Genomic DNA, 26,646 nt, shown 5'->3' with positions numbered 1-26,646 from the left:
ACTTTCAAATTGTGGTACTCGGTTGTTAGTGTGAGGCTCAAGCATGCTACACGTGTTGCACTGTTGTTTACCAGTTTTTGATTAGCTCCTTACCATTAACAAAACATTGGTTTTGTTGCAGCTTTGTTGTGCAATATAATTGTTCATGAATGACCATGTGATCAAAAAGGGTTATGAATTATTTTCCACTTCCGAATGCACTCCAGATTCTTGAAATCAAAAAGGAAGGTGTTATAATTAGGATATATACACAGTTTATATCACAAGAAAATAACCATATATCTATCACCTCTTAAAATAATAATAATAATGCCTGAACCTGGCTAGAGAATTTACTGTATTTTTGGGAATGCCGGTCTCTCAGCATTGAAGTAGAACGGATTCTAACCTGTGTGGTAGCGGTTGTCTGAATCTTCTTTTCATTTCCATCTGAGGCATTGCTTGTGACATTCACATTAACGGTATTCCTGCTCCAGCCAGCTGAAATGTCACCTTCAGAGGGCGCCACAGCCTCTGGACTTGTGGAGAAAGAGGATGCCTCAACTTGAGCAGGAGTCACATGGTTAATACTGCCCAATGCTGCCAAACTCCCAAAGTCATCCTTTTCCAAAATGTTGGGTAAGGAGGCAAAGGCTGAGCTACCAGTCATGTGAACCAGCAGGCCCAGTTCACTGCCAGCACTGGAGGCATGTGAAGGTTCTGGGCTGGATGGCACTAAAGGTTGAGCTGGATTCAAGTCAGGCAGCAATGCACCTTCCATGTTGGCCTTGCAGAACAAGAAGCTGTTGCTGTGTGGGATGCCGTCTTTGTCATCATCCAGTGTGATGAGAGGAGGTGTGCTCTGGTCGTCCATGGTGCTCTTTGGCAGCAGCACGCTGCTGAGGTCACCGCTCAGCTTCCCCACTGCGGCACAGTAAACATTGTCCAGCAGGGAGTCAACCTCCATTAGCGCTACATTCTCACAGCCTCCCGGAGTGTCCATGTCGTCCATCTTCACCTCTGTGGCCTCCACCTTCTCAGCCTTGATGTCCACGAGAAGGTGCTGGGCTTCAACGCTAACACCATCTCCTGAATTCTGACCTGCCTCTGGACCCCGACCTTCAGCTAGAAGGTTCCGGGAATCCACACCATCATTGTCCCCCTGGCTTCCCGGCGACTGGGAGTTTCGATCTATTTCTCCCATCTCAACCGCACCTTTGATGCCAGAGGTCTGAGCTGACAGACCTGAGATGGTGCTGACCAAACCCTTCTTGCCTTTCTTGATGTTTTCCTCTTCTTGACGCTGGTACTCCTCATACATCTTTGCCAGGTACTCCTTGTGTGCCTCATATGTCACCTGTACAACATTTTATACACAATTTGGTACAAGTCAATAAGAGGTCCAATGCAAAAGCTCCTTTAAAGGGGAACTGCACTTTTTGGGGGAATTTTGCCCATCATTCACACATACACTGATGATAACATTTAATAGTTGTAGTACCTTGTCATATTTTGATGATTTAAAACACTACCAAAACTGTTTTCCTCGGCGTATTGATACCAGCAAACTAACACGACGCACCACAAATCGCTAGTCTCCGCATCATTCACAGATAGAAGAGTGGATACCTAGCTCTCAATTTCGCTACAAAGACTCAACAAGATGCTTGTTTGCCGTCTGCATTTTTTACCTGAGGACTGGAGCACACGTCTTGTGCTGGAAGACGCTCATCCCAATGAGAATGGACATCATAAGCATTGTCGCTGCTGTTGGTGTTGTTGACTGAAGTATGTGTATCAATGTTCAGAGAAAAGAAGTTTCAGTAGTGCTATCAAAATACGGCAGGATCATGATCATAGATTGTATATCGAACAATGTAATGTTTTTTGTTTTGTTGTTTACTTTTTTAAAACGGGGCTGCATAACCGAAATTACAACATTGTAAGCTAGCTCAAATTAACTAGTTTCCTTGTGTTATAATGCACAGATAGAAAATATGAAAGAAAAAAAAGTGCATGTTTCACATAAGGATCGGGAATGATGGGCAAAATAAAAATAATAAGAAGAATTTGACCCATCTCACGTAGCCAAATATCACCTGTTTATCTCACCTTTGAGTGGGCGATGGAGAGGGTGTCCACCCATACACGCCAGCCTCCCCACTCATGCTTAATGGCGTGGTACAACAAAATACGAAAAATGTTGTAGACCATCTCTGTGATCTTCTGCTCTTCTACATTTTTGGGGTTGATGTATCCCAGAGAAAACATCCAGTCCTGCCACACAGAGCACTGAAGCAAGCATCTGCAATAGGAAGGACATTTGGGCCATTTGCATTATGTGTCACACTGTATACAAGCACTCAGTAAATATTGCTGTCTTTAAAGAAGCCATTACAACCCATTATTATCAGGCATGTCTGAATTAACTCTTAATTCTTGTGGTGTGACTTGTTTATACATTAAATTGACTAGAGAAGAAGAAAAACACCAAATTAACAAATGAAGTTGTCAAAAGAGACAAGAACATTGGGCAGAAAGAAAAGCAGCATCAGGGGGAAGCTGCCAATTAGTTGCTTTATTATTTCCAATGAACAGCTTGAGGCCTTAAAGCAAGACTATTCAGCCTTGGGGGAGGGCAACGTCTTGGTTACAGGATACCAGTGCATTATTAGTATTTTAACAAGACTTGTTTACTTCTGACAAATGATGATGATTTAAAATTTAAACATGCAAGAAAAGACAGCTTTATGTCAACAGACGGCTGCTGTGTTGCACTACCTTTGCTACTTCCAACCTTGGAACTAGACTTCAAGATGTATATTGTATTGTTACGCTCTTTGTAAATATTGTTTAAAAACAAAATAATGCTAAGTGAGACACATTTATGAAAGAAAACATGCTTGCTTGAGGATGATTGGTCATCAATCTGTAGTCCATCAAAAATCCTGCGTCTTTCCTCCCTCGACACAATCAAGAAGATAATTGATAGAGGCAGGCCATGTGATAGGAAGTTCCGCTAACTGCTTACCGTCTGTTCTCTCGGCTGCTGCTGAACAGTTTGATCATGTCAGAAAGGAAGAGGCGGCGGATTTCCATCAGCTCTGGGCCGGGAGCAGAGTTCTTCAATAAAGTCGCTATCACTTTGAGGATCACTTTTAGTAAATGGACAAACAACACAAAAGAGAGAGAGAGAGAGAGCACTTAGACCTCTTCCAAGGCCATATATACTTCGAATAGGAAGAAAATTCCCCAATACAGTGCAACCTCGGTTAGCGTATTTTGTGGTTACGTTTGCTCACTAACACACACACAATTACACAATTAAGTCTGCTTTTCTTTGAATCACGGTTGCAAAATGAAGAAAGTTGCAAGTGGCATTATTTTGATAAATAAAGTAAGAAACACTATTCAATTCAGGAAATAACTCATAGCAGAGCTCTGTGATTGTAGGTGACGCTGTTACATTGCCATATTTGTCAATCAAGTGTTCAGTTAGAGAAGTCAAAGCAAATGTCAATTTATCTGTTTTATTCCTCATTTATACACATTTACTGTATACTCACTTGTCACCGTTTTATGCATGTAAAAATATAAAAACGTACTTCTAGAAAATCTTGCTTACTGCAACATTGATTGGATTTAAATAATTTCTTATGGGAATAATTTATTTGGTTAGAGTACGTTTTGCTGTTAAAGTCCAACCTTGTGACACTAACTGAGGGACAACTGAGGGACCAAACTTATCTGCTGACCTCGGACACAAAATAGCTTATCTTTATGTTCACAGCACAGTATTGCTCATGGTAGTGGGGACTAATGAATTCAATGTAAAAAATGTGAGATGTTTATGTCTGTCATCAGAGAGAATTTTTGTACTGTGCCATGGTGTATGCTGTGCATGCTTGAACAAAATAAAATTCAAAAAGGCAATCATCAAAGCAATATAGAATAAGTAATTTGCCCATGCTGCAATCAACAAGCATCTTTTTTCTCTACCTCCATATTATGTGTGTATTTAATAACAATAGTCTTACTCGGGTTCTGAATCTTGATGGTGGAGTCAGGCTCAGGGTGGGGTTTGTGGACCACCTGCGTGCACACCTGCTCCGTCAGAATCTAATGTGGAAGGAAGCAAGAAGATGGTCATGCCCACTCGCTCTGTGCAAAGACTGCATACCGCAGTGTTGGTTACCTCATACAAGGTGTTGTAGGTGGTCACCGTCATAGCACCATTGTGCAGCAGCAGCTTCTCTCCCAGGAGGGTGAAGAGGCTCTGAGTGTGCATGATCTCCACCTTCCTCCTGTGCATAAACACACATATGCGCGCAAACGCAGCAGGGCTTTAGCTGAAAAGTGCCTCGTTAAGAGCCCTCTCCTACTGGGAACCATGTCACAACAGCCTGCTGTCAAATTGAGAGTGGGGGGGGGGGGGTAGTATGATAAGAAAAGGTAGCCTGGCACCTGGAATGGAATAAAGATGTAACAGAGGCACAAAGAAGGCAAATGGGTGACAAACGACTTGTATGAAAGGCAGGGGCGCTGTCACATTTCTGTTCCGGATTCCACCCGGAAAGTAAGCATATTTAGCGGGAAGAAAAAAAAAGCAGTTTCTCAGTAAAAGGGCAGGCTACTGAGTACAAATCCAGATGATGACCTTTCCCTTCTGGGATGCCCTTTTCTCCGCATTCAAGCGCCAGGGACACAACAAACCTTGACGTCTCACTACTGTGAACACAACACAATCCCATTTCTGCAGCATACATCCCTGCATCCCACATTATGAATCACAGGCAACACACCAACAGGCACTCTCCTGCCAGCACTGTGCAGCATTACACAGGATGTTCCGACACGCATCGTCAGGATTACAAAACAAACATCATACACTGGCCACAACATTAGATACGCCTGCAAACTAAAAATGAGATAATAATATTCTTCAGTTTTGATTCATGTTAACTTAACATTATGACTATTATTAAGTTGGTTTAGAACCACTGCAACACCTGATTTAGTTTTTACATCAACTACACAAGATAGGAGTGCCAGCATTTGGAGTATCATGAGTGGTCATCAGCAAACAGCTTAAGCTACCTCCATGCACTCTGTAATAATATGAATGTCATTCATATTATTTTATTTATTTAACTATAATGCGGCTGCACGGCAAACAAGTGGTTGGCGCGCAGGCCTCACAGCTAGGAGACCTGAGTTCAATCTCTGTGTGGAGTTTGCATGTTCTCCCCGTGCATGCGTGGGTTTTCTCCGGGTACTCCGGTTTCCTCCCACATTCCAAAAACATGCTAGGTTAATTGGCGACTCCAAATTGTCCATAGGTATGAATGTGAGTGTGAATGGTTGTTTGTCTATATGTGCCCTGTGATTGGCTGGCGACAGCTGGGATAGGCTCCAGCACCCCGCCACCCTCGTGAGGATAAGTGGTAGAAAATGAATGAATGAATGACGATAATGCTCCAATTAATTTACAAGTCTCCAATAGTCATCGGGGGTGTGGTCTACAAAAGCAAAAAGCCACCTGGGTCCCTAATTAGTGTCCGGACAGAAAAAACATTAGCATTACGAGCTGCGGCTCTTGGAATCCTACTGGTATAGTTTATTTTTGTATTTTTATTTTATTTTTTGCATTTGAAGTTCAATGCATCCGATTTATGTACATCTGCGCGTGCTTTAAAATGTTGGTTGCACTTGTAATACTGTTGTTTGAACAGTATATGTAATGAGTAGTATATAATTATGAACTGATCAGCAATATTAATGCTCCTTACCACTATTGCAACACATGTTCTGCTGCTACTGTGTTGTGCAATGTGCTTATTCAGTAATGTCCATGTGGTCAAATCAAGCTATGTTTGCCTTTGCACTTTATCATGCACTATAAATTATTAAAGTTTAAAAAAAAAGTTACATATAAAACTTTTACACTGTATCCTCTTTATTTCATATGTAATATGTATACAATTACAGCATTTAGTCATCCATTTGTAGATAAATAATTAGGAACACCTGTCATTATGATGTAGTGTAGCTTAATAGCACTACAAACTCAAACACAGACCATTATTATTTTTGTTAGGGTCACATTGTATGTACATGAGAACATATTCAGTCTGCTTCCTATTGGAAGAGTTGCATCCTTGAGAGGCTGCGCCTGATGGCATCTTAACAATGACGTCACGTAGATGCACAAAGGCTACTTACTTGTGTCCCAAATGCTTAAGGAAGTATGCCAGCACTTTGAGGGATTGCACTTGAATGCTTTCACTCTTGGAAGCCATAAGTTTATAGATTACCCTGCAAAACACACAAAGGACAAAAGATAGCTGGCAACAGCACATGCGGAATAAATTCCTGATAATTAAAAAAAAAAAAAAAAGAAGAAGAAACCGACCAGAAGGTCTGCACAAGAGCGGCACACTTAATTCCCTAGAAGCAGTGAGACTACGGAGTGTGTTCGTTCTTTCAGGCTGTATTGCGTCAGCTTAGCGAGAGCCTCCGTGTCACATTGTAAACTCCATATGCAAATTAATTTACATGCGCATGTTCTTTTGTCACACAGAAATTAACATATTAATTATACACAAGTCTCGTAGACCCTTAGTTTTATTTAGTGAAATCTTCAATTCTTGCCCACAGAGACGGGAGAACTCAACTCACCGTATCCCATTCCTCTGATCGAAAGCAGGGATCATGGAGGCAGGGTGCTCAGACATGAGGGCAACCACCAACTGTAACACATCGTGCAGATTCTCATCCTGCGGACCCACAAATTCACAATGTACAGGGGGTGTGCATTAGCTGGTGATTGGGCAGTGGATGGTATATGTACGTATATTCGCAAAACATTTGACAATTGCATTCTTCAATCTTTGTACTGTTCCCAGTACACAAGCTAGGTGCATAAAAGCATGTTTGGATGATTTTGGTGTTAAAGAAGTCTGTCAAACACAGCCAACATATAGTACGTACACACTTCAAAAACCTTGTAGAAAGCTGCTATAGCTTAAGGCTTCCTTCCATTTTCACTCTGTGTAATTACTTTTGTTTGTATAATGTATACAGGATAACTCAAGAGATCTTGATTAGATGACACAAAAGAAAAAGGAGCCCGAGATGAAACGTAGTGAGTGAAGACACTTGCAGCATGTACCTCATGCATTGTTAACAAATAGTTGAGAATGCTCTGCAGCTCGTCCTCCTTCACACCTCGGTCCTGATGGAATGCAAAAATGGGAGAGCGGATATGAATTAAACATTGTACAGTACAGGCACAGTACAGACAGAAACCATCTCTAGTAACAAACACAGACAGACAGATTGCCCTCATTGTGGAGAAACAGACTCCAAAACACTTTGTCCACTGTTATAAAGATGACTTCACGGCATGCGTCTCTAAGGTCTTTTATCATGAGACATGATGGACATACCACCGCCTCAGACACGTCCATACAGGGCGTGTTTAACGGAAAAGAAAGAAGCTTTACTACATACCTTAAAATAAAGCCTGGAGCTCTGCTAACTATCAGCTACAGATGTGGAAACTGGAATGTTCTTCCTTCAGAAAAGAGGCTAATCTATTAGATAGGATGTCAGTATTGCTGGTCCCACTCCTTTATGTAAAGTGTGACACGACTACAGTGTAAAATTGTGTCACTGTGGTTGTGTCACTCAATTTCTTTACTTTTTCTTGGGTGTTTGCTGTTCTCTGACCTTCAGTTCCATTTCCTCTATGTGAAGGTAAGCAGCATACAATCACTGTGAAATATTGTTTTTGTCCAATCTAAGTGTTTATACGAGATTCAAGGTTACATTCGGTCTATGAGACAAGACAACCCTGTCGCAAGACACACTTAGTAATTTTACAATGTTTAGGGATTCATTTGGATATTAGGAGTTCAATTTCCTTTATCCATTCATTCCATTTTCTATATTATCCTCACTAGCATAGCGGGTATGCTGGAGCCTATCCCAGCGGGCGAGAGGCGGGGTACACCCTGGACTGGTCACCAGCCAATCACATATAAACGAACAATCATTCACACTCACACTCATTTCCTTCACTTGAATTCAAAATAAAGAGGCTGTGTATCAGCACCACAATTGCAACCTGGTTTGTGGTCATCTCCATCCATCACACCCCATACAGCAAAACAAAACGCAGAGCCGCAGATGTTCACCGACAATACCTTTGAGCAAAAGGTTGCATATGCAATATACGATATCTATTAAGTTGGTCAAGTACAGTGTATGTAAGAAGTGCATAATAGTGATTTTTAGACGTTAGGCATCGGCATTATCTCAGCAGGGCTTACTAAAATCAAGACTGACAGTAACACTGTTGAATAATACTATCATATGAGAGCTATAATTTCAAAATGCAGCCTTATTTTGAGTGCCATTCTGTTTAAAACCCTGTTAGTACAACTGGAACTACCCTTTAAACAAGGGTTAGACAAAAAGATAAATGAGGCGATCAGAAGCCTTTAAAGGATTACAGAGTGCAGCTCAGGGGGGTGGGGGGGGGGGTACCTTCAAGATGAGTTGCTTGAGGAAGAGAAGCATGAACCCCCGCAGAGAGATGATTTCTTTCTGGGTCGGCCTTGGACCATCTGTAGCAAGGGGAGAAAAAGAGAGAGTGAGGTAGAGCAGTTGAACAACGTAATGTACAGCCGCCGTCTTGTTTATATTGTTGTTGTTCATTCTTATTTTACTCTTGGTCGATTTTAATGATGTGGAGTTACTGTTTGAAGTCACAGTAATGAGCTACTGATGCCTTGTGTTGGGAGAAAGGGGTACATATTTTACACACACACTCTTGCATCCCCCAGCTTTGAACAGTAAATTCAGCTTCTTATGATTAAAAAAACATTGTCTCATGCACAACTGCACATTCATCAACTCCACACAGTGAACCTTTACTAGCTCTAACACGTACAAAAAATACATTCTATATCAGAAACATTTCATGCAGCGATGGCAAGCCTCGGGGAGGGTCATTAAAGGCATCTAAAAAATAAATTGAGCGTTAATGTTGTATCAAATGTCAGCGTACATCCCAGGCAGCCTTGGCTGACATGTCGTGCAGAGGCACTAAAAGCCAAGGTCACACCTGTCCATCACATGAGCCAACTTCTCATTAAAACTGCTTGGGTGGTCCGGCCCAAATTAGGATGGAATGACCACCAGCTATCCATCTTGTCCTGGAGATTAAGGTTTTATGGCTGTTTGTTGGTTCGCATGTTTACACAGGCACATAACCAGTTGCCAAAAGAATACGGAGGTAATGGGCCAAGAATGAAGTCATTACATTTTGGTGCCGATCCAAATGACGGATCAGAATCAGCTTCAAAGACTCTGAGCGTTTAAGAAGCTTCAGTGGAAGCTCCAAACGCAATCTATTTTGGGATGTTAATCAACTCATTGTTTGAAATGATCATTTAAATTAAAATAAAAATATTTTACAATATAGTATAAAACCCAAACTCCGTTGGGAAGATTTTATTGTATTGCCGTATTGTGGAGAGCAGCCAGGACATTTGAGACACCGCTTTGCTACTTTGTAATGTGATCTATTGCCTCTTCTAGGGTCATCATCACACATTCTGTCTGGGCAGCCTGCTGTGGTGGCAAACAAATTTGCTGTACATTTCCTCCCCCATTAAAGAAATCCATTCATTAAGTTTGAAAATGTCAAAAATGCGACCAGTCCAGGGTGTACCCCGCCCTTCGCCCGAAGACAGCTGGGATAGGCTCCAGCATACCTGTGACACTAGTGAGGAGAAGCGGCATAGAAAATGGATGGATGGATGTCAAATATTTACTATGATAAAGTTTTATGTTTATTCTGGCCAAAAATCTAGACACTCTACAATGAGGACCTGGACCTACAGTCAATAAACGATTTAAGCATTTTCAATTTTGACTGGGTGGTTCTATTTTGACTGGTACATCTTTTTAAGACTTTGACTTTACTGGTTGATTCAATCAGGAACCCTGACCACTATCCACCGACAAAGCGGGAAACATGGAAGAATGAGTGAAGAAAAGAGAAACAAGTAGGAAACAAATGAAGAGAAAGGACAGATAGATGAGTGACAGATACAGAGGGGGAGGACAGAGACATGACAGTCATGGACAACAAATAAATTCACATGGCACTCTCTTGGGAGAGAAAAGTAGACAGCGAAAATCATTTACAGTATGTTCATTCTTCCCTCTGGAAGCACAAAAGCAGTGCTTCTCAAATGTTCAGTACAAAGTAGAAGATTTTTGTGCTACCCACTCGAGTCTGAACTGAGGTCATAGAAAATAAGGACTCTCAGAGCCCAATATGAATACACCACCCGAATTCTGATCCTGTAGGTCAGCCATTTTTAAGCCATGTAGCCCTTAACCGAGGGGTGTCTAACGTGCAGTCCAGGGCCGTATTCGTTGAGAAGTAATTTGTGTGTTAGATGGTAGTCCGGTCCTACTGGTAGGAAATTCTGCATATCTGGACATTGTGAAGAGCTGAATCATGTTACAGCGTAGTCACTACCACACTGATGACTGAAGGAACATCCAGATTATTGTTGGACATCAGATAGAACGAGTCATCTAGAAACCAGACGGTTGGTGGTTCGTACCCGTCCAACCCAGTCACTATTGTGTATTTACCACTATGCCTCCAGTGCTGCCCACACTGGTGGCCGGAGAGGCCATAGGCATGAATTGCCAGCCAAGTTTCCGTCAGTCTACCCCAGGGCAGCTGTGGTCCAGCATCCCTGTGTGACTGTGGAGTGAATGGACACTAGAATTCACTGTGAAGCGTTTTGGGTATCTTTAAAGGCACTAAATGAATCCAATCCATTATTAGTTTTGCATACATTGTCACAAAGCTGCTCATATTTACATAATATACATAATATTCCCATGTTGCATATTTCTTTGCTGAGGCGCTCACCAACTTCAGCCATGGTTAATTATGTTTTGGCTGACTTTTTGGTGCTTTTGTGAAAGAGAAAAACATGAAATTCTGTACACCAAAAGGCTACCAATTACAGCTGTGTGGTACGCATCGCCATTGACTTAAGGATAACTTATTATTTATATCATTGTCCTCTCATGAATTCTAACTGCTTCTCTGGAACACACATGCGGACAAAATATTGACAATGTAATATATATAACACCGGTATCACAAAGTTTGGTATAAGCAGTATCTGTATTTTTGCACTGATCCATAAACTTTGAGGTATCCACCTGCAGGGACATCCAATGACTGCAAAGAGAATAATAGTTAAGTTCTACTGGGGTACATAGGTCAAACTGGCCTGTCCTTGATATCAGTCACCCTGAAGAACTCCACCTTCAGTGGACATGTGTTCATGTAACACGTGCTGGGAATGACGGCAGACACACAGCTCTACCAAAAGCAGTGTAATCAATGACAAGGCTCCCCCGAGGGTTCGTGGAGAACGGTTAAGTATCTCGACGTTGATTAATAGAGAGGAGGAAAACGTTGTGCCGAGACAAGAGTGTGACAGGGAAGGGCTAATAAGAACATTATTACCACAGCCACCAATGCATTGGAGTTATTCACAAGCAATTATGTTAAACAGCTTCAGTGCAGCTCTTGTTTCTCGATTGCAGATTACAGTGTTTCGTGCACCCCAAGGGCAGAGGGAGATTATTGAAAAATGATTTATTTCAACGTGATTAATGCAGTCATGTGCTCAACTTCATGACTCATGCTTGTTATGTGATAGCATAGACATAAGTATGAGTTCTGCCTCCGAAGGCTGGGCGCCTTTAAGCAAGCAAAGGCTCTCATATGCTTAAGTCTGTGTTATTTGCATTCTTATAATTCAAACCAACAGTAAGTGATAGGAGGAAAGGATTTAGTAACAGGAATGAATGGAAACAGACAGTGATGAAAAGGCATTGTGGGAAATTCCCATCAAATTCAGGGTTGTTTTCTTGTCCTAAATGAAAATCCCCAGTGGTTCTCAGGATTGCAGGTGTAAATACTGGCTGTCTAAAGCTGGCCAATTTTGAAAAACACCATAATCAGTCATGTGTCCCCTTCCATAAGGGCAATCCATCAGGTGGAGCGCACACATAATTTAACCAGAAGCCCTCAAATGACATTACTCCTCAGAGGCACGTCCGTTAGAACTGATTTTGCCCAGAAAATTTTAGCCGGAGAAAGGCGTTTGGAAGTGAGCACCATGACGAGCTAAGCGGCTTTTCATTGTCCATTACCAAGCGGGGAACAGAGACAAAGGGAGAGGGCTGTTGATTGAGACAGAGTATGTGTTGGGTACCTCAAAGGAAGATGTCTGGAAAAAGTCGGCGTCTCTCAGAGGTGATTTTGCACATAACTGAATGATATATGGCTTTAATTCAAAAGCATTCACTATTAAAAACCTGAGGGGAGGACGAGACGGCACAGAGCCCCTGTTTGAAATGTCCTCCCCGTGTCCCTATAATTGAACACTTCATTACTTACTCGACTCGCCCCCTCTTTATGCGCGCCTTTTGTTTGGTCATTTCTCAGTCGACAATGACAGACCTGCCAAATCAAGCTTAGATTAATGGCTCTAGACCTGTGCTGCAAAAGACCTGGAGGAGGGAAGCGATCCATTTTGAGATTTGTCTTCATGAGCCATCAGTCCATACAACGGACGCCATTTTATTGCCTTTGTTTAAAGGACCCTACATAGAAAGGCTTAATTGCAGAGCGCACTGAAAAACAATCAAGACCAGTAAGTTGCCTTCTATCTGCTCAGATCAACCTATCAACCTATACCCTGCATTGCAGCACATGCAAACTCCACACAAACACACCGCCAGTACTCCAGGGGCAGCTTTTACAGGCAGGAGTTGCTCAGCCTTCATCTGGAATCCAAATTGCATCACACACTCTAGTGGCTTTAATGACTTATGCATGTTTGGTGTGCTCTTCGGTAGAGAAGGGAGACTGCATGAGTGCCACCAGCACAGGGGAGCTGTGGTTCATTGATGGGAAACATGAATCCAACATGTACTCAGACATTGTAAGGCAGTGCATGATCACACCTCTGGGAAACAGCATGATAAGGAACCATAACACTTTCAAAATGACAAATGCAGGTGGTGGAGTGGACAAGTATGTTTCCTCCACTGGAAGGAAGCCGGCTCCACCAGTGATGTCATCATGGAGGAGTGAAGAAGTATTCCAGTAAAACCTGTGCAACTCTGTTCAATTCCATGCCCAAGAGGAATAAGGTAACAACGATGCTCACACTAAATATTGACACCAAGAACACTTATTTCTATGCCGCTTATCCTCACTAGGGTGGCAGGGGTATGCAGGAGCCGATAGGACACAATTTGGTTAGGTAAATTGTCTTTTGTGAGGTGTCCTCACTTGTGTTGCCAGTGATTTAGACGGTAACGGCTGGGTGTTGACTCTTTCAGTGAATAGTAAATCTATACTGCTACACAAGCGTGTACACTGACTACTTCAAATTACATCCAAGTTTCAGATCTATACTAACGACTCTTGTTACGTTCTTAAAACACTGTTACAATAGTATGGGCATATTCTTGTACAGCATTATGAAAGATTAAAGATGTACAATGGAACCCTGGCTAGCGTCCATCCAGGTCAGCGGATCTTTCATTCATTCATTCATTTTCTATCGCTTATCCTCATGAGGATCGTGGGGGTGCTGGAGTCTATCCCAGCTGTCTTCGGGTGAGAGGCGGGGTGCACCCTGGACTGGTCGCCAGACAATCACGGGGCACATATCAATTGACAAAAGTTTAGGCCAAAATCTTGCCTTGACTTACGTACATTTTCCGGGTTAGCGTACAATACTGTGCCATGAACATTTAAGGTAAGTTTTACTTTAGTTGAGTAAAGTTACAAGTTATCCTTGATGTAAGCGTTCCCAAAGATGAGGTAGCATCACACACACAGAACACGGAAATCATTTTGCTGTTTTGTCAGTATTAGTCATTATTTCCTGTGTTGTCAGTATTTTTAATTCAAGTGTTTTTCACCTTCTTTATCAAAATCTTGGCGCTTGGAACTTTCTTTGGCTCAGTGCGAAACTTTGTTGAATACAAGAAATAACTAATCGCAAATGTTCATTCAGCCCTTTCATTGTATATGCATTTAGAAGTTAAAGCAAAAAAAATATTTGTGTTTTGGCTCTCTGGAATGGTTTATTTGATTTTGATGATTTCCTATGGGGAAAAGATGTTTCAGTCAGCAACCGTTTCAGTTAGAGTCAAACTTTCTGGAACAAATTATTGATGCTAACCCAGGTTCCACTGTATTCTGTTGCTTTGTATGTTGTCATCATGACCAAGCTAAACTCAACCTAAAAAGGTCACTCCGTCTATTAGTGGGAAATCAATTATAGGAGAATATAGGCCTTGACTCATCTCTCGCACGACCCATGAGAATAAATCTTCACCCCAAACTGTCAGGCGCTAATTTATTCAGAGAAATTAGCAGTGACAGCGTCGCTAACAATGGCAGGAATCCCCTTTGACAGCGTGACAAGTGCTATTAAACCACCAGGATTTAAGCGGCAATGAGCAGATTTCATCGCGACGTGGATGTGGGATAAACCCAGCTGTCGTGGAAAAAAAGGTTGCGAGTGATAGGTTGTTAATAAAACTCGGTAAAAGGAGAATGGATAGTAAAAGTGACACTTCAAGGACACTTTCCACACACTGTTCATGGGAAGTATGTGATGATGAAAAAGGTGGAAACCAGTTGATGACAATGATAAACAACACCCCCGTAGCTGAGACTTGTTATAATATACATACATAAATGCAAAAAGCCTTATTTTAATTGAACAATTATAGTACTAGTGAGAAACAAACTAAATTGAAAATGTCTTCTGACGTTCCACTTTTATTCCAGCACTTAAACGTTTTGGGGGGAATTTTACCCATCATTCACAATCCTGATGTGCAACATGAACACATATTTCTTTCCCTTTACTGTGCATTATAACAGCAGAAAAAGAGTTAATATGAGCTAGCTAACAATGCACATCATCGGGACACACATTTCGACAGCGTTTTATCGTTTGATACGCATGCTGTAATCATGCAAGGACACAGACATTGATGATAATTATGGACTTGCCCAGTAATTATATTTACAGTGTCTTGCTGAATGTTGAAGATTTAAAACATTACCGAAACATCTTTACTAGGTGCATTCATTTCTCATCACGAATAGAACTTACGCTATTTCTGTCAACAACAGCAGCATAGATACAGCGACAACAGTCCGCCAGATAAATACAGTTTTTTTGTGTTAGCTACTACAATAACAATATTGCTGTAGCTTGGTTAATATAGAATTAAGTCGTGTAAATGGAACATTGTTGCAGTTTTTTTTAGGATATTTTAGCAGCAAAATATATATTTCTCATGATGTCCATTGTTAGCTAGGTCATATTAACTTGTTTTCTTGTGCGAGAATGCACAGAAAAGGAAGGAAATGTGTTCATGCTTCACATAAGGACTGCAAAAATTCCAAAAAAGTAAAAGTTTGGAGAAGTTTGTGTATTGCAGTTTCCTCAACTATTTGATGAAAAGATAAAATGCTCAAATAATGTAAAATAAATAATTAAATAATAAAAGAACCAAAACAGCGTGTGTGCAAATGCCCAGAATAAAACAGTAGCGACTACAAAGCCAATATATCAGGACGAACCACAGTTATGTTTTGAAATAGCAGTGTGAGGAAAAACACATTCATTTTCTAAACAGGCTCATTAGCATAAGCATACTTTTGTTTCACAAGCAAACTCATAAATCCTATGGTTATTTTCTATGAAAAAACAAGGGAAGGGGAGGCCTGTATTTGTACAAATGCATTTCCATAATACTATTAAATAATATTTACACACTAGCAGTAAAATGTTTGGACCATCCCTTTCAACCGCATGAGAAAATGTCTCCAAACATTTCATCGGTACAGCATGTGATCATTTCCCCCGCAAATAAATAATAATTAATTGAGAGTGAAAGCCAATATTTGAGCAATTATAGCATTTCTAATTTCAAGCGGCATGGACCACACCAGGCACCAATAGGCTCCCCGTTGCTAACAGTGCATGCGCTCACCGAGACCCTTCGGGGTGATGCCGCTGCCATCTGCGGGGTTGACAGCCCAGTAGTAGTACTTGAGCGTGTGCATCAGCTGGAGCACCGTGCCGCCTCGTCGAATGGTGTTATAGATGGTTGCTGTGCCGATGAACTCGGAGGAAAGGTAAGTGTAGAGAGACAGCTGGATCTGCAGTGCAAACACATGCATCTATCATAGATGGAACTTTAAGTACATTTGAAAAATATACAACTGTAGCTGTCAGTGGAATACAAGGAATCCTTAAAAGTCACCTTAGTCCCTGTTTTAGAAGGATTTTTCTTTTTCTTCTTCTTTTCGTTTTTAATAAATACTGAAGTCTGTGATAGTTGGGCTACGTCTCAATTTGGGCACTTCTATGTTTTTTTTTTTTTGAGCGCATAAGTGTGTTCACGCTGGAAAAAAAATGCAGTGCACTGTCAATACCCAAATGTTACTGGACACAACCCACCTTCAAATGAGAAAAAAATAATACATTCAGTTTGGGTTATTGTAAATTCCAGAGTGTGCTCTGACAGGTAGTTGCAATTGACCATCAATAAGGAGGGGAGAGGAAGCAGGTAAATATTGCGATTAAGTATGCAGTGACAGTAATTGATTTGGGACAGCACTACATCTGTGTACACAAATGTACTGGTGGTTTGAGACAGCATATCATGACCTTGCATGACTTTATTATTTCACAAAAAAAAAAAACATTTGGTGTCCTCTTTTGCACTTCCCCCATAATAATTTCATTAATAACGCAATGTAGTTATGCACAAAGGGGATGCATTTTTCAAGTTGATGCACATCGTGGCCTGAAATGAAACAGTGGTGATAAGTAAACACCACTCTGTTATTTCAATGACAACAGAAAAGCACAAAAACATTATCCAGTGGCTTGAAGTCTTCCAAGTGTTGTGTGTTGGATGCTGGCTGCATGCCGCCATCATTTACACAACTAGCTGCTGGAGGAAAGAGAGTGCAGAGGATACATGGATTGTGTGGCATGTCCTCAGGGAGGCAGTCAGTGCTGCTCTGGGTACCAATGTATCTAAAAGTGGTCTAACCCACTTCATTACCTCAATGTTTCTCTCATTTTTTTACTCACTCCCTCTCCATCTCTCTCGGTGCTCTACTTTGGAGGACGGTAGCAGGAAAGCCTCCAAACAATTTAGCATTTATTTCACATATTTATTCATGCTTGGTCCCAGCCGCTTTCTGGAGACAAGTGCATTTTCAACAAGCACACAGCTTCTGTGATATCTCATTTATTTATTGATATGGGCAAAAAGATGCCAGGAAACTCTGTCTTGGACGATATGAGTTACCTATGCGGGCTCACCTTGGCAGGGGTGTGGATCCAGATGGCAGCATTGAACAGGATGTGGTCGCACAGCTGCTTGAGGAGGGGCGCCCCAAACGTGAGCCCATCCAGATATTTAGCAAATGCGAGGAACTGCTCCAGCACGGACCTGGTGATGTGCACCCGTGACGACTGTGGGAAGAACAACAAAGCAAGATCTAACAAATGAGCAGAAACATGGGAGCGATTACCAGCTAGTAGTAGTAACAAAACAAAATATACAGTATATTTAGTATTTGTGTGGGTTGCATGGTGGGAGAGTGGTAAGCATGTAGGCCACACAGTCAGGAGATCGAGAAGAACCGGGTTCGATTCTCCGCTTGGTCATCTCTGTGTGGAGTTTGCATGTTCTGGGTTTTCTCTGGGTACTCCAGTTTCCGCCCACATTCCAAAAACATGCTAGGTTAATTGGCGACACCAAATTTTCCATAGGTATGAATGGTTGTCTATATCCAGGGTGCACCCCGCCTCTCGCCCAAAGACAGCTGCAGCATTCCCCTGAGACCCTCGTGAGGATAAGCGGTATAGAAAATGGATGGAATATTTGTGTGCAGGTGTATGTATACACACACTATATGATGTATTATATATACTTTATAACGCATATATAATTATAATTTCAAAATACAAAAATGGAAATATTTTAAAAAATACATACATTTAAAATAGTTCATAATAAAAATTTGCATGGTTTCAATGAGGTTGCTTGCCACAGTTCTTTTTGGATGAAATGTCGAATTTCTCCATGATTTAAAAAAAATATATGACGTGAATGTTATTATAATTTTCTCACAGTGTTATTTTCAAATAGTATTGAACTTGAATATAACCATTATGAATTTTCTTAACCACAAAAGAGCTTCATTTTTAAAAACCTCATGTGTGAGTGCTGCCCGGCTGTTATGCACACCCCAAGAAAGGCTTCATGGAAGGTAGGAAAGTGTGGAGGGGGGAGGGAAGGGAGCCTCCAGCAGCCATGGTGCCTGGAGGCAGGAAGGTGCTCAGCCTGGAGTGCGCCCAGCAAGGCTCCGGGGGAGGCCAGAAATTGAGCATTGAGCCCGGCCAAGATAAAGTGATTGCTGATTGACCACCTTAGCATCATTGTCTCAATGTCAAAATCTGCAGTGTTTTATAACAACACAAACACATCACAATCCATGTGCTGTGTAACTCGGAGATGAAAAAGATCATGCATTACTGTGCATGCTGTACTATAACTAAAATGATCACTTTTGATTGCCTTTTTAAGGTGTTATTTTTTTTTACGGACAGCGTATAATAGTTACATTATCTTCTCATTTGGTCTGAATCTGGCACTCTTATTAAGAATAGTTTCCACTTCTAAAACCAAAATGCCAGAGGAGTAGTTTATACTGGAGGAATCGCTTACTTACTCAGATCGCTGTGAGCACTTTTCGCAATAAGGTCCGTGAGGTGGGCCAACTCAATGCTATTTTCCAATCAGTTCCGCGGGCTGGATGAAATTGTAGCACGGGCCGGATTTGGCCCCTGGGCCTGAGTTTGACAAGTGGTTTCGGAATAAAGTTCTAAGCTAAGTAATACGTGAGATGTACACAAGAAAGGGTGTGTATTTCACATGATAGTGTTAATTCATTCATTGCTCAGGTTTTTGTACCGCATGCTTTACAAATGTTACATACAGAGAACATACTAACTCCTTATTTCTAAAATCACAAATACTTAAACTTGCTGATATAGTTCATCTTCAAACAGCTAAAATAATGCATAAGGCTAAAAACAACCAATTACCTAAAAATGTAATCCAATATTTCTCTACAAGAGAGGAGAAATATGATCTCAGGGGAGAACTAAATTTGAAACACTTATATATGCTAGGACTACATTAAAAAGCCATAGCATTTCAGTATGTGGAATCAAACTATGGAATGGATTGAGTAAGGAAGTCAAACAATGCACAACGATGAGCCAATTCAAGAAACAATACAAGCAGTTGATGTTTGCTAAATACAAGGAAGAAGAGTCTTGAACCAGTCATGATGTGCTATATATATATATATATATATATATATATGTATGTCACAATATTGACAGTTACTATGGTACCCATTATGTCATTGTATGGTCAGTACGAGGTACATTATTTTAAAAAATAATAAATATTTTATTAAAAAAAAAAAAACCTTAAACTGTATTATGGAAAGCAGGAAGTGAACAAATGTAACAGTTACTGATTGTAAAAGTACCAGATGGAGGGGTAGGATTTAATAAACTTTGCTTCCTTTTGGACCTGTGAACTGATTATGGGATGCACTCAATTGTAATCTGATGCATGTTCAAATGAAATAAAACCATTACCATAATAGCACATGTGATATCAACTTAAAGGACCAATAAGCAAGAGCACATGTTCTCATGGCCTCAGTCTTTGAGGAAAAAGTTATACTTTGCATGGAATTTCTACTTTGACACATTTCCACCTTAGTGTCACCTGCTCTCTGCCCAGGTGGAAACTCAGCAATGGCCAGAAGAGAGTGTAATGAATGTGCAGGAGAAGTGTGGTTTAAACATATCTTGAACAGATGGAGCCATACGTGAGAGTGTGAAAGCTGGCCAGGGGGGAGTCGCAATATAGCGGAGGAAAAAAATAAATAGTTGGCAAGGTAAGACACCGAGTGACAAAGTGATGTCACTTTAGTGAAGGTTCTCTTTGTGTTACCTTTTCTAGGAGGTATCCAATCACCAAAAAGCCCTTCCCTCCGAGCATCTGTTCCTGCATGGCAACAGAACTTTTAAGCAGCTCCACCAGAAAGGCCAGGAGAGTAGCGCTAGAAAAAGCACAAGACAGATAACCGATGGTTATCACTGTAAGACAGCACCACAAAATTTGGCTTGTGTCAATATAAGGTCAAGTGAAGGGATGAATTAACATGTAAAAAGCCCATAAAGAGCCAGAAAAGGTCCGCTGAAGGTGCCTTTTTCCGTTGTTCAGCTGAAGCCTTTGGCTGAGTGACAGCGGTGCCGGGTGACGCTCGGTAATCGGCTTTGCCTCACATTCTCTGGTGGCCTCCACTCAAGCACAACAATAACAAGGACACAATCACTCCAGTGCAGGCTGGCCCAGAGATGCACTACATGCATACAAAGTCGTGTGATCGAGTGTCGCTTCGTCTGTTTGCTCGAAGCAAGTGTCGGCTCGCTTATTTATTCCTTCCAACTGTTGTTGCACTTTAATAAAAATTCATGATCTCAGAAAGGAATGCTTTCTTTGAAATGATTACCTTCGTCATTTGCAAAGGTGTGAGTTTAATTATATGTTTATATAATAAACCTTTTTGCTTGTGAGTAACTTTATGGGTAGTATGCTACATCTATTTATGGGGTTTCTTGGAAACCTTATCTGGGCATGTGGCATGGCCCAAACTATTAAACATTACATGCAAACCAGGTTGTCATACTGGTAATACTACAAATATGTACTACTCTTACCTACATGACTTGTGTGAAACACCATTAATAAAGACGATAGACATGTACACATGCGTATTAAAAAAAGTATGTGTGTTGTCCATATAGAGACAGTGTTCTGCAGTATTTGTATGTAAGATTTTGTAAGATATGTAACATTTTTTACAACGGGTGACGGTTTCAGGTATCTCAGTGCAGTAAGGGAATTAATAATAAGAAATGCAGAAAGTGATTCAAAATGCATATAAATACATATAAATGATGAATGAATGGGGTAAATGAATATTCAAGGTAAAAAAATGATTCTTGGCGATTGCCCCCAAACACACGACGTGGCAGCGAGGTCAACCACCACCACCTTCCTGTTTTGGCATGAGTTGTTTCTTGAATTCAATAGTGTTTCTCACCTCAATACGGTAACCAAAGTGGCAACATTTTGATAAAAGGTGAGAAACTGTTAAATTCAAGAAATAAACATGATTATGGTGTGTTGATGTGTCTCACTGCCACATCGTGTCTGGGAACAGTAGTCTTCAATGAAGGTAAAAGTAACCTTGTATGCATTTAAAATTGTCTTACTGTACTGTAATTATAAAACTGATTTTACATTTATGATAGTCATCTGATTACATCATAGACAAGTGATGTAACGTCCGGTTCTGGTTGCCATAAACAAAACAAAACACTCAGATGCTAACCGGCGAGGATGCTAACCAAGGTTCCAATTTATATTTGACTAATATTGTATTGGCTATGTGCCTTTCCAGGTGATTGATGTGTGAGAGTGACAGGAACAAAAGCCCTGATTCACTTGGAAAAGGTTGGTCTGCATGTATAAAACTCTAGACCCTGAATATAGGACAACCTGTCTTTTTCAGTAAACTAATGTGCAAGTCTTTGACATCAGAAAATGATCATTACGATAAGTTTGGAAAATATCCAGAAAACCGTGATAGGAAGAGGAACGATGTTGAACAGTGATGTAGCCAGGGACGACCGAACACATAAATCAAACCCTAATATCTGTTATATACTGACGGATTGTGATAGGCTGTGGAGGCTGAAATGGTGTAAGGTTTTGTGTTTCAGGTATAAGGTATAAAGGTATATAAAACTGCGGTGAGACAGTTGATGTTGTTTGGTCTAGAGACAGTGCCACAGAGGAAAAGACAGGAAGTAGAACTGGAGGTAGCAGACATGAGGATGCTGAGGTTCTCATTGGGAGTGACCAGGATGGATAGGATTAGGATCAAGTACATCAGTGTGACATTACACGTCAGAGGCCTTGGAGGCGCTAGAGGAAGACCAAAGAGGAGGTTTATGGATGTAGTGAAGGAGGATGTGGGATAGTTGGTGCGAGAGAGACAGATGCGCGGGACAGGGTTGGATGGAGGAGATTGATTTGCTGTGGCAAACCCTGAAGGGAAAAGCCAAAAGAGAATGAAGAAGAACTGTATGTGTTTTATAAAAATAGCCGTCTATGTGAAGACTTAGCATTAGTGTACAACTGGACAGGTTTTTCACTCATACCTAAAGTTTGCACAAGCTGCTAAGCTTTGAGGGAGGAACTGAACACTATGCGGCATTATTGTTTTGATTCGTCTGTTTTCATACTATTTGAGGATGAGTGGAATCACACCAGATATTAAATCCAGACATTATTTGTAGCAGAATCTTCAAAGCTTCTGAGCCCAGCGGGATTTACAAGCACTCGCTCTAAAAGGGCCCAACAAACAAATCAAGTGTTGGCCAGTGAGCGGCAGGGCTTCTATGAAAAAGACCCTTCAAATGCCAAAGCGGGAGTGGGAGCAAAGACAACTTCAGAGGCGAGGGAGCTTTTGGCTTGGAGGGTTTATGCTGTTGTAATGTGGTGTGCAGCCGCCACTGTGGCTATCTGGTCAAAATGCTGGCGTTCAACCAACATGGAATTAGAACAGAGCTCTGACGCAATTCGGAGCGCAGTGGGAGAGCTTTGGAGTGGCCAACACAGAGAAAGGAAGGAGCGCAGCATTCATCAATGTGTACGTTGCAAAGTGAATATATATTGTAACTGCCATGTAGTCTCATCGTCATCTTCCCCCAGCTCTCACCATACAGTGCTCTCCACTTGGCTGTCGTTTAACTGATGGTAGTCCAGCTGGGCAAACAGTGGGAAGAGAACCTGTATGCCACCGATGGAGTGGATGGCGCGGTGGATGGAGTGAGTCACTGTGGCTTTCACATCCTGGAAATGTTCAAAACAAATGACATTTTAACACGATTTGTAAGTGACAACTATTTTTTATTCCAGTACTGACCTGTAGCATAAGTGCATGGGGTGAATGGACAAAGATGGAGGTATTTTCTCGGGGCGAAGACTCCAGACAGAGTTGTGCATCAGTGGCCTTGGAATTATAAGTGAAGGCGATGGAGCTGGCCAACTTGCCGTCATACAACACTTGCTTGTGGTGTTCCGCTAGGTGGATGTCGCTCTCCGATTTGAACTTGAATGTACTCTGGAATGGGAGGAAATCAAATAAGGATGAAATTAAAATTAGATATGTACATAACTGCAATTAGCTGGCATGTAATTCTCAAATACAAAATAATATAGATCATAGCATACAGAAAAACTGAAGAATGTCCTACTATGTCCATTAAAGAAGCTAAAAAAATCAATCGAATGTAAATAAATTTACTGTACCATAAGGTATATGAGCTTTGTGTTAATATCTAATAATTATGGGTGGCACAAGATCTCGTGTTGCAAAATCTTGTGAGATTAATCGTGGCAAGAAAAAAACAACTGGTACTATAGTAAATTAAGTAATCACACAATACCGGCCTCCAAATATTTCCATGAGCATGCTCGTTTGTTTGGTGTGCCTCTCGACTTCAAACAGTTGAGGCTTCACTCTGTTCACTCTGTTTCAGCACCATGTCTGTTCCATAGAATTAGGATCAGTATAAAATCCTGAACGGAACATACATACATACATTCATTCATTCATTCTCTACCGCTTATCCTCACGCGGGTCACGCGGGGTGCTGGAGCCTATCACAGGGCACATACTATAGGCAAACAACCATTCACACTCACATTTATACCTATGGACAATTTGCAGTCACCAATTAACCTAGCATGTTTTTGGAATTTGGGAGGAAACCGGAGTACCCGGAGAAAACCCACGCACACACGGGGAGAACATGCAAACTCCACACAGAGATGCCCGAGGGTGGAAGTGAACTCTGGCCTGCATGCTAACCCTCAAAACAGTATTCCCTAAAATAGAATAGAATAAGATGCCTTTTATTGTCACCCTTATTGATGCCTGTTTTATGTACAATGAGATTTGAGGCAGCTTCTTCTCAGAATGAGTATGAATGAATAAATAAATTCTATAATACTAAATGTAAAATAATTTATAAATAATAATAATGAGTGTGAATGGTTGTTTGTCTATATGTGCCCTGTGATTGGCTGGCGACCAGTCCAGGGTGTACCCCACCTCTCGCCTGAAGACAGCTGGGATAGATTTTGTAATGTGAGAGGAAACCGAAGTCCCCGGAGAAAACCCACGCATGCAGGGAGAGAACATGCAAACTCCACAAAGAGATGGCCGAGGGTGGAATTGAATTCGGGTCTCCTAACTGCGAGGCCTGCACGCTAACCACTCGCACGCCGTGCAGCCCTGATCGGAACATGCCGAGTATAAATACATATTTGGTAGCGAATGAGATAAATACCAAATACTAGCCAATAAAAACTGTCTGCAGGTTGAAAATTGCCCCCCGATGCTCTTTGGACACCCATGGTTCACAGCATTTTTGTTTTGTGTCAGTTCGTACTGTGTGAATTATTATTTTATATTTGGTAAATGAAAGTTCCTTATTGTCAAGTCGTATAAAAAATGCATGGAAGTTGCCTGAAGTGCAGCATTAATAGTTCCAGCTGTACTCACTTTTCCAACATCCTGTACCATATCTATGAAAAAAAAAACAAAAAAAAACATACACAAGAAATAATGTATTGAAGCATTTTGGTCGTTGTGTGATAATTGGCTAGGAAATAGGAAAACAGCCCGTGAACATAGACATTGCACATTGGATGTTTAAATCTAATTGAGCTCATCAGCAAAACAATTCCCTGTAAAGAGTTTAAAAGGGAAGTGCGAGTATGAGTTAAATGCCTTCTTTCCAGTCTCCCAGGTGATGAAAGAGCATAATAACAGTTGTGTTCATCTACTGTGATCAAGTGTGAATAGAAGCCTACATGCATCACACTGTGTAACCTCTCTGATCCTAAAAACATCTCAGTTCATAAGAATATATGAGAAGCAACAAGCTGCGGACCCGCACTGCGACGCCAGCACAGTCCCTGTGTGAAAATAATGATCTCATAAGTTGTGGCTGAAAACACCCCGCGGCATACGAGCGTCAGCCCATTGGCCAGCCGGTCTTATAAAAGACTGCTAGCACATTTGGACATTTTCTGTCCTGTGCCATAGGCTATCATTGATTGTAGGGTTTTATTGCAGTGATGCTCTCAAAGGAATGGTTGGTGATATGGCGATAAATCTGGCTGGACCACATAACATTGGTATTCGTTGGTATGAGGCGTGTCGGAATAGGTGAAAAAGTTACTATACTGTAAAAGACAACATAGCAACTTGTATGAATATGGAGAAATACGTATGGCTTCCTTTAAACGTCTGCTGTATCCATGAAGGTAGTAACAATACAAGTTAAAGCAATATGTAATATCCTCTAAAGCATTTAGTACAATTTTATTGAATTTAGTAAGATGTGTTTTGGAGTAATAAGAATACTTACTTTCAGTGCAAAATTGGCAGTGCGATCGAAACCGTGCCTCCTGCCTTCTGTCCCATTGCACCACCGGGGACTGACAGGTGAAATGACAAATAAAATGTATTTCTTTTGCTGGTCGCGAAATAGAAACTCCAACGACTCGTGCCTGATGGTGGCATCTTTAGGAATTGTAAACAAATGTGGCTTTCAGGTACGGGCCTAGCAAAGTAAACAGAGTGGCAGACCTTCGGGGAGGGCTTATAGTCACGCTCCACTGGGATATCACAAAGGCACAGTTTTACCACGCCTTTTGAAACTGTACCTTTTGAGTAGGGATCGACCGATATGATTTTTTTCGGGCCGATGCCGATGTTTTTTCCCATCACCCTTGGCTGATAGCCAATTTTGCATGGGCCGATATTTGTGGCCAATACTGCTTTTACTCCCTCAATTTACATGAACAAATAACAATGATAACAAATATTACAGGTCATTTCATTATTAGCAACTTTAAAAGGAATAAATATTCAACCATGTGCAAAACATTTCTGGCGTAGTTTAGGTTTTATCTTGCATCGATGTGATGACACTGCTACTGGGGGCGGGGTGGCGCGACTGCGTGTGTAGCAGGGTCCTCCGGCAACACAAAGCTGCCGGGCGGATGCCTGTCTGTAAATCATGCGGCGGAAAAATACATCGGCGAACCCACGCGCGTATCTGCCGATACCGATTCATGTAAAGAACGCAAATATCGGCCTGATATATTCACTGGCCGATTGTATCGGTCGATCCTTACTTTTGAGCCATCCCAAACTTCTTTTAAGGATCACTTCCAAATGTGCAACCCTCATTATGCGAAACTTTGGCATCGTTTAACACGAGACTACCACATTCTAACTACATTTATAGGTCAGAAAAGTGG

The 26,646-nt window shown here is 41.2% G+C and overlaps 1 protein-coding gene across 4 annotated transcripts in view; it reads right to left on the bottom strand.

Moving 5' to 3' along the window:
- LOC131134774 (neurobeachin-like) overlaps nucleotides 1-26,646 on the bottom strand; it is a 189,633-nt gene that overhangs the window by 125,935 nt on the left and 37,052 nt on the right. For all 4 annotated transcript variants that reach the window (XR_013627937.1, XM_078792628.1, XM_058080378.2 and 1 more), the window contains exons 9-22: nucleotides 23,234-23,431; nucleotides 23,027-23,160; nucleotides 20,188-20,296; nucleotides 17,469-17,621; nucleotides 16,123-16,291; nucleotides 8,530-8,609; nucleotides 7,151-7,213; nucleotides 6,658-6,755; nucleotides 6,202-6,294; nucleotides 4,175-4,283; nucleotides 4,017-4,098; nucleotides 3,011-3,134; nucleotides 2,092-2,284; nucleotides 389-1,336 (exon numbers count right to left, since the gene is read on the bottom strand). Coding sequence is in view for 3 of the 4 variants with exons in the window: in XM_078792628.1 (XP_078648754.1) it covers nucleotides 389-1,336; nucleotides 2,092-2,284; nucleotides 3,011-3,134; nucleotides 4,017-4,098; nucleotides 4,175-4,283; nucleotides 6,202-6,294; nucleotides 6,658-6,755; nucleotides 7,151-7,213; nucleotides 8,530-8,609; nucleotides 16,123-16,291; nucleotides 17,469-17,621; nucleotides 20,188-20,296; nucleotides 23,027-23,160; nucleotides 23,234-23,431 (2,553 nt within the window). In the remaining variant the exon portion in view is untranslated. The remainder of the gene's footprint in view (nucleotides 1-388; nucleotides 1,337-2,091; nucleotides 2,285-3,010; nucleotides 3,135-4,016; nucleotides 4,099-4,174; nucleotides 4,284-6,201; nucleotides 6,295-6,657; nucleotides 6,756-7,150; nucleotides 7,214-8,529; nucleotides 8,610-16,122; nucleotides 16,292-17,468; nucleotides 17,622-20,187; nucleotides 20,297-23,026; nucleotides 23,161-23,233; nucleotides 23,432-26,646) is intronic.

Source organism: Doryrhamphus excisus, linkage group LG8 (assembly GCF_037039965.1).
Source record: "Doryrhamphus excisus strain RoL-2023G ecotype Guam linkage group LG8, RoL_Dexc_Guam_v1.1, whole genome shotgun sequence".
In the NCBI taxonomy this organism is placed as follows: domain Eukaryota; kingdom Metazoa; phylum Chordata; class Actinopteri; order Syngnathiformes; family Syngnathidae; genus Doryrhamphus; species Doryrhamphus excisus.
Note: the sequence above shows the minus strand (reverse complement) of the source record. Positions and strands in the feature narration are given on the sequence as shown.